General features: G+C 39.2%; 1 protein-coding gene across 1 annotated transcript; it reads left to right on the top strand.

The window, feature by feature from the left end:
- Nucleotides 1–6251: 6251 nt before the first annotated feature.
- Nucleotides 6252–8455, top strand: sf3b5 (splicing factor 3b, subunit 5). The gene is made up of 2 exons (XM_015944561.3): nt 6252–6364; nt 7894–8455. The coding sequence occupies exon 2, from the start codon at nt 7909–7911 to the stop codon at nt 8167–8169; it is 261 nt and encodes an 86-aa protein (XP_015800047.1). The 5' UTR covers nt 6252–6364; nt 7894–7908; the 3' UTR covers nt 8170–8455.
- Nucleotides 8456–8741: the final 286 nt, after the last annotated feature.

An 8741-nucleotide genomic window follows, 5' to 3' on the forward strand; every position in this document is an offset into this window, starting at 1 on the left:
ATAATTTAATTATTGTTTCTCCTTGAAGCGCTCAGTCAGACCGAGTGCTGTGATGTCGGGAGATCCGGTCTTGGGGAGGGAGCGGGGTGAGCGACGGCGGCTGCAGCGTAATCTTGTCTCTTCTATTTAGGGACACGGAGAAGTTAAAAGGAGACAGAAATAGAAAAGACAGAAGTTTTTATTCCACTTTGTTCTTTTGTTTCATGTAGATAAACTGATGTTAAATTCAATAAAAAAAACTGGGAGGAAACTTTGGTTCATTTTAGGTTACAGGAGGTCTGTCTCCTATCTTCTCCTCCAGGGACAGCATGGACATGAGGGTCACATGGTCAGGGTCCCACAGGACAGGTTAGTGCAGTCACACAGCCGAGCTGGAGGGGGACAGGTGTTGTTCTTCTGTATATTGCTAGCTTGTGTGTTATGTGCATTACAGCCAGCGATCCAAACAGCAGCAGCAGCCCATCCCCACGTGCTGGAAAGATTTTGTTTGGGAAATACAATCTTCATTACCTGAAGCATGTAATTATGCCCTATGGCGTTGTCCAGCAGCACCCTTCTTGCCTTGGAACTAGGACATCAGTTTGGAAGAACACAAGTCCAACGTTGACATGAATTTTGGCTCAAGGTTCATTGTCGTGATCCTGTGAAACTCTGCATTGACCTGGACAAGAGAGGACAAAATGCTAAAAATCTGATTCATTATCATTTCAATCTCAAACAATCATAAAGGGCAAATATTGTTTATTTGCAACCTGGACCTAATTTTTAACATGGAAAACGTCCATTTACTCCCCAGACAACGTTGGTGCAATTTGGAGTCCTCCAGGAGATATTTAGATTAATCTGTGATCAGCTTATATCCTATAAGAGATGGGCAGCTTCAGACCCATCTCTAAACTTCCGTTCATCTCCAAGATCTTGGAAAAGGTTGTGGCTAAACAACTCACAACTGCTCTTGATGAACATAACATCTATGATAGCTTCCAGTCAGGTTTTCGTAGAGCTCATTCTACTGAAACAGCTCTTCTTAGGGTCTCTAATGATCTTCTGACTCACAGTGATGCAGGGGACTGTTCTGTTCTGGTCCTGCTGGACCTGACTGCAGCCTTTGACACTGTTGACCATCACCTGCTACTGGAGAGGCTGAGAGACTGGGTAGGCCTATCAGGAACTGCTCTGGAGTGGTTCTCCTCTTATCTTTCTGAGCGCTCCTTTTCTGTGGCCGTCTCCAAGTTTAGGTCCTCCACCACCTCCCTTACCCATGGTGTCCCACAAGGTTCTGTGCTGGGACCTCTGCTCTTCCTCCTCCATCTGCTTCCTCTTCAGCACATCCTGAGCTCCTTCAAAGGAATCTCCTACCATATTTATGCAGATGACATCCAACTGTACATCTCCTTTAAGCCCCATAAGATGTCTAAGCTGCAGCTTTTACACACCTGCTTAGCCTCTATCAAAACCTGGATGGCTGGGAGCTTTCTACAGCTGAATGAAGAAAAGACTGAGATCCTCATCTGTGCCCCAGACAAGCTGGTTCCCAAAGTCAGAGACTCTCTTGGTCAGCTTTGATCCAGCTCTCACCCTGGATTCTCATGTCAGTTCACTTGTTCGCTCTTCCTTCTTCCATCTCAGGAACATTGCTAAGCTGAGTCCCATTCTGTCCCGCACTGAACTTGAGACAGTTATCCACACCTTCATCTCCTCACGCTTAGACTACTGTAACTCTATTTTCACGTGTCTGGGCAGAACCTCCCTGAACCGTCTACAGGTGGTTCAGAATGCCTGTGCTCGGCTTCTGACCAAGTCCTCCAAATACACCCACATCACCCCGCTTCTCCTCCAGCTTCACTGGCTGCCTGTGAACTCCAGGGTTCATTTCAAGATCCTGGTTCTGGTCTACAGGGCCCTACATGGACAAGCACCATCTTACATTGGTGATCTTCTTAGTCCCTACACCCCCAGCAGGTCCCTGAGGTCCAGTGATCAAAGCCTACTGGTTGTGCAGCACCAGGCTAAAGACCAAAGGTGACAGATCATTTGCTGCTGTGGCCCCCAGACTCTGGAACTCTCTCCCCCTGAGCCTGAGATCAGTGGACTCAGTGGTCTCTTTTAAAAAGCAGCTGAAGACTCACTTGTTCAAGCTGGGTTTTGTATGAGCTTCTTCAACCCCTCTCTCTTTATTCTGCTCTCCCCAACTATTCCACCTTCCTCAGGATCCACTGATTTCCCTCTTTCCTGTTCACTCTCTCTTTCTTAACATTTTTTTAATCACCATTGCCTATTTTTGCTCATTTTAATATATTTTTAACAATTTTCTAAATTCTTTTTTATATTTTGTACATTTTTTGTTTTTGTGAAGCTGCTCGTGATTTTTATCTTGAGAGGCGCTATAGAAATGATATTTTCTTCTTCTTCTTCTTCTTCTTCTTCTTCTTCTTCTATTTGTTCATTAATTTTACTGTTTTTGTTTGACTGCACTGAAGGAGCTGCTTTTAATCTATTGTACTTGTGTTTAGTGACAATAAAAGGTCTTCTATTTTATTCTATTCAAATGTACATAATTTCAGTCAGTAAATATTTATTAACGTTGATCTATTAGAGCCTGCTGTACATATTTTTCCTTTGCATAATCCACAGTCTGCTTTTGAATAGTTAAAATGTGTCCAAATCTTGCTGCCTGTCCTGTTTTACTCATGCCTCATCTTTTTGTAGTGCTGTCTGTTCGTCCTTTCTTCTCTTTTAGATTTCCCCACCATTATTTACAGCTCCCATCATTTAATGCATTAATTGTCTCCCAGGCATGTAGCGCATGACCCCCCCCCCCCCCCCCCCCCCCATTGTAAAATGTTCTTGGTTGCTGCAGATTGTTACATTTGGTACACTTTGAGGCTTTGTTTCTTTCCTTTCTTTCTCTCTGGACACTTCCAGTCCACAACTCTCACACGAGAAAACTACACAGGAAATTGGAAAAAGAAATAGGCACAGATTGGGATTTCAAACTGGGTTTAAGGGTCATATAGAGATGAGTGAGCTGAAATGAGCACAGATATATTTTGGAGGATTTACTAGACCTAATGTGTAATCAGAGGGAAAAGCATGAGAGGATAAACCAAAAGCTCAGCAGGTGGTTATTACTGTGTTGGTTATAAATGTAAAAAAGGTGACAAAAAGTGCAGCCTAGCCTAAAGTTTGTAAGGATGTGTAGAAAGAAAATAAACAGGTGGCTAAAGACACAATAGAGGTGAGGAAAGAGCTGCTGTGTGGGATTAATCTGATTCAGCGGCAATGGACCATGAGATGTTCAGCAGACCTCACCAGAGTGATGGATCCTCGACATCAAAACAGTCTGGGTGATTAAACTTCTTAAACTGGAGCTGAATTTAGGGTTTGTATCTGAAGTGATTTGCACACTAATGAAAGGCTGTAGAGAAGTCTCCAGTGATGAAATCTCATGACATCAATATAACAAGTGCCAGAGTAGGAGCTGATGCTGTATGCCTCTGATAAATTCTCAGGTTAAACATGGAGGGTGGCTGCACTCACAATCAGATTAAATCTGACAACAGAAACAAAAGTTTAAGGGTGGGAAAGAGTGGAAATGTTGACCCTGACTCAAAAGGAAACATGAGTGAGAGATAAAAAGTAGCTTTGTTATTTCACACAGGTGGAGCGCAATATATTCAAGTTGTTTATTACCTGTTAGTGTTTCAGCTGGAGTTGCAATTGCTTTTAATTTTGCATCTTTATGTTTGAAAGCTCATCCAGATATAATAGATGTATTTTTAAGGATAGCATAAGTTAAAGGGACACAAAATCAGGAATACAAACAACAAAACATAAAATTCAAGATTTGCAAACACATTAAAGGTGCGGTTCAACGAAAAACATTTTTTATGATTATTTCTTATAATTAAGTTTTTCATGCAAGCTGAACATGAAAATAGTCTCGTGCACCTATCTCCTGCATTAGCTTCTGATCAAAAAGAGAGGGTGAAACTCTTGAATTCGAAAATCCTCACAGATCTATGTCACACTGTTAATTAGCATTCATGGACTCACACAGTTTGACTCACCACGGAGAAGGCATTTGTTGTTTTTAACATCCAGGAATCTGCAGAAAACATCCTGGCTATAAGCTAACCATGATGGGAATAACAGTGTTACTAAAAAATATTTTTTCAGTAAAGAGTTATCTAATTAATTATCGTCTTCTTTTATCATAACGCCGTTTCCGTTACTGATAAGAAAATGCGTGTGTTACTAATTCAGCAGCGTGGTGTGTTGAAGCTGCCATCAGCTGATTGGGAGCTAAAGAGGCGCATGTTTTCATCCAAGTGCATCACGGCCCATGAAGAACAAGGAAGACGTGATGAATAGTCTACGGCTGCAGACCCGCAGATTCGCTGCTGCAGCCGTGCCCTTCTTGGCGTGACAGCGGAACGTCCCGAAGGTCCACTCATCTGTTCACCACTCAGACATCACGATCTTCTACCTTCCTAGATCATCCAACTGTAACCTGTTTCTGATCATGTCTTTAGTCCTGCTGTAACACTGATGCATCAGTCTCAGACATCATGGAGCTCAGGTGTTATTAGAACTTCCTGTGCGTCTTTACCACCCACCTTCAGCTCTTCTGTGTTTGGGTCTTACCCATGTTAGTACATTTAAGTCCTCCATCAGATTTGTGCCTCTTCTAGTGTCATTTTAAAGGATATTTGTTTGTTTATTTATTTCACCATTACTAGATTACCAGCAACAGAAATGCTACTAATAACACACAATTATGTGAAGCAGGAAAAATTAGAATGCTGTGCAAAATTACTTTTATTTCAGGAATTTCACTATACTGAGAGACCATTTAAAGGCTCAGGAACCTTTACAGTTGTTTATATTTGCAATTATAATTTTGAGCTGATTGGGGTCTTGTTAAATATCACACAGTGACATTTTAATAGTCTTGATTAATGTAATGTTCCTGTTTGTAGTTCCTCCTGTTAAGTGCCCATCTGTTTCAATTATTCAGTTTGATAAAAAAAAAACATTTTGACATACATTTTATTATGTTCCAGTCATTAGTCATTTATATTTCAGTATTGTAGTAATTTATAGTAAATTAAGTAAGTTTAATCAAGAGGGGAACCCATTTTTCTTGCATTCTTTAGTGAAAAAAAAGGTAACAAAATGTTTATTTTTCTTGGTGATTAGTTACTTTTAGTTACTTTTTGGACAACGACGTGATCAGTAACTATACCTAATTACTTTTTAAAAGTAACTTTCCCAACACTGACCATTAGCATTAGCAACCCCACCACACAGCAGAAGCTCCTCCAGGCTTGTGCTATCTGTAGAGACAAAACATCCACGTTGGATAACAACAACGCGACTCTACCATAACGTGGTAGTTTGTTTGTCCCAGTGTCCCTGTGATATCTTGTGGCCTGTCCAGGGTGTACTTTGCTAATGACTGCTGGGGAAAGACTGCTCCCTTTGACCCTAGTGAGGAAAAGCAGTCAAGATCATAGGTGAGTAATTTTTAACAAATATTTCAAAACATTTCTGAACCCAAATCTAACCATATTTTCATATTTTTCTGTCCCAATCATGGTTGCCATTAGCAACAGCTGGTAGATGGAAAATTAGGGTCATAACTCTACAGGCAGCAAACATGCTCAATGCAGAACATCATCAAACACATTATCCACAGAAAAAATTTCATTATACCAGCCACAGGAGAGCCCAGTGCTAAGCAATTCTGAGCAATTTAGTCTCGATGTGGCAATTTGAAAAATTGTACTGTGATTATTTGTTTTAAGATAAATGTTTTAAAACAACATGAATACATCAGTTTTGATGAAAAGTTTATCTCACTGCACAGGTACTCTAATGATTGCTGCAGACACTTGCATATTTATATCCTTAGAAAAAGCCAATAAATACTGCAGTCTATTTATTTGGAAGAAGACCAAGTAGTACTATTTGTTTTTAGAAGCATAAGAAAAACAATGGACGTATTCCCTTGAATGGTGTGGAATGATGATAGAGGCTACACACGAATTTAAAACATAAAAAAGAAAAGATTGCAACATAGACACAACCTATTTTCAATTAACCTACAAATAAACCAAAGAAAATAATAACTGTATTTAATGTACCCAGATTTTCTAAAAAAAAAAAAAAAAAAAAACTTTCTTTGAGTGAGTAAGAAGTACACTTTGACCAATGGAGCGGAATCAGAACAGTACGACATTTGTTCCTACCCGGATCATTTCATAGGGTAACGCGCCGGCAGTGGTCGTTTGTCAGTGCCTGAACGACTCAGAATTAATTTACCTGTTTTGTTTTAGTTCTTGATCTCTGTACACATTACGTAAGTGTTTTGTTCTTTTAAAACCAATTGATGTGAAGCTGAAGCTATTATTTGCCCTCCAGGGGAGCCTAAATTTAGACTTTTATTACACGAAGACCGACTAGCTAAGCTAAGCTACTGTTAGCATAAAGAGTGGAAGATCAAACGTTGTCCAACAAAGAAAATGTGTAAATAAAGGGCAACGACCGAATATTTGGAATTGTATTTTGTTTGTTAATATGTCAATGTTGATCATTTGGATAAAACTCACATAAATAACGGCGATTAAGGATTCGAATGCAGTGGAAAAATACACTGCATGAACGAATTAGATAACTTTGCTAACATCGTTAGCCTTTCCAATATATTTGAAATGTTCGTTTGTATTTTGCTTTAAATAATAGTCTTTTTGGGATGTTTAATGTTGGAGTGGTAGTTTTTAAGCTTTAATTCTGTCTTTTTCCCTAGTTGTCACCATACATCCAGATTAAAGTAGTCACCCACACGTTGCGTTATCAGTACTTAGTCCTGGGACCTTCTAAGGTTTTGTTGTTGCGTTTGTGTTGTCTTTTCTTTTGCTAAATCAAAAGCGCATGCGATCTGCTGATTGTGTCAATAAATAGTATCAATACTGTTAAGAAGTAGCTTTTGCTGCTACGATTAGCTGCAAATACTCGTTTATTTTGTTTGTCTGACCCAAATTAAAAAGAGACTGAGCTGGAGGTTTTTTTTCTTCTTTCCACCATTGTTGGAAATCAATGTTAAAAAGTCTGAAACTTTTTAGCTGTTCTAAAAGTTAAAACATGTAGAAAAGCAGTAGTGATGCACCGATATGACATTTTTGGGCTGATACCGATATCTGATATTGAGCTCACTGTTATGGCTGATAACTGATATTTGCCGGTACAGATATGCTGACATTAAAGCTGAATTTACATTATGTACACGCAACACACACATTTATGGGTCTGAGATTATTTCATTCACTGTTCACATGACTAAACAATTACACATCACCCCCCTCACCCTCTGAAACAGGCGAACAAATGGAGACGAGATGGAAAAAATATCGGCCTGGTTTTATTTATCGAGCCGATATGTTAAAAATTGACCAACATCGGCCGATACAGATATTGATGCTGATATATTGTTCATCCCTAGAAAGCAGCATTTTAAAAAGCTTTACCTGCTCAGTATGTGCCTTATACAACATCATACAGGCTAATGTGTGTATGGAGTTCTGACACAATGTAGTAAAAACAAGTGATGCTTTTTGCATCCCAGCATGAATTACGTACAGCATGCACACATTATCTTTTTAAGAATAACAGTACATCTTCATCTGGACACTGATGAAACCCCAAGTTTATTTTAAAACTTAAAGGACTTCTTTCCCTGGTGAATCAAACAAGATTGACCTTTACAAACAACATTGTACAAGAACAACGTCTAATGAATCAGCCTAATATTCTAGAAAATGTAGAATTTTTTTATATAAATGATTTTAAAGAACATCACGGGTGATGTTTTTCTATCCTTTCCCCATCCAGAGTCTTTGAGTGAAAATGACGGACCGATACAACATCCACAGTCAGCTGGAACATCTTCAATCAAAGTACATCGGCACAGGACATGCTGATACCAGCAAGTGGGAATGGCTGGTCAACCAACATCGTGACTCATATTGCTCCTACATGGGACACTTTGACCTGCTAAACTACTTCTCCGTGGCTGAGAATGAGAGCAAGGCCCGCGTTCGCTTCAATTTGATGGAGAAGATGCTTCAGCCATGTGGGCCCCCAGCAGACAAGCCCGATGATGCTTAAATAACTCCAGAGTGAGCTTTTGTCCCTGGAAATTCTTTTTTCTACCATTAAATCCTGTTTGACCCTATCAAAAATAATTGGATCATCCATTTATAGTAGTTTTGTTTGCATATGGACAGCACTGAGGCAAAACAAATTATTTCAAGATCTCAATGTTTACAAGAACGGTAAATGTGTCTAAGTGATGCACAATTATCTGTGAAGAGATTGAAGAGATTGATGATTACAATGTGCCCATGATAAGTTTTGCTTATTCATTAAAATTTGACCTTTTTCTACAATCTTATTTATTTTACAGCCAGCTATTCATCTATTCTTTCACAACACTTTTATTTGTCATCATTTGGATTGAATGTGATTTGGGTTTATTTGAATAAACATTCATAGGTGGCAGGTAGCCTTTTGAAGCCTTTTACTCTGAAATGCTGGTGTTTTTCAGCTACACCCAATACTTTTCTGCAATATTAAGAAAAAAAAGAGAATTTAATGCAGATAATCTTTATTTTATTATAGTTGTAGCAAAATGCTTTTACTCAACTACAACAATAACTGATGCACTGTGGTTCAAATGC

This window comes from Nothobranchius furzeri, chromosome 12 (assembly GCF_043380555.1).
Source record: "Nothobranchius furzeri strain GRZ-AD chromosome 12, NfurGRZ-RIMD1, whole genome shotgun sequence".
Taxonomy (NCBI): Eukaryota; Metazoa; Chordata; class Actinopteri; order Cyprinodontiformes; family Nothobranchiidae; genus Nothobranchius; species Nothobranchius furzeri.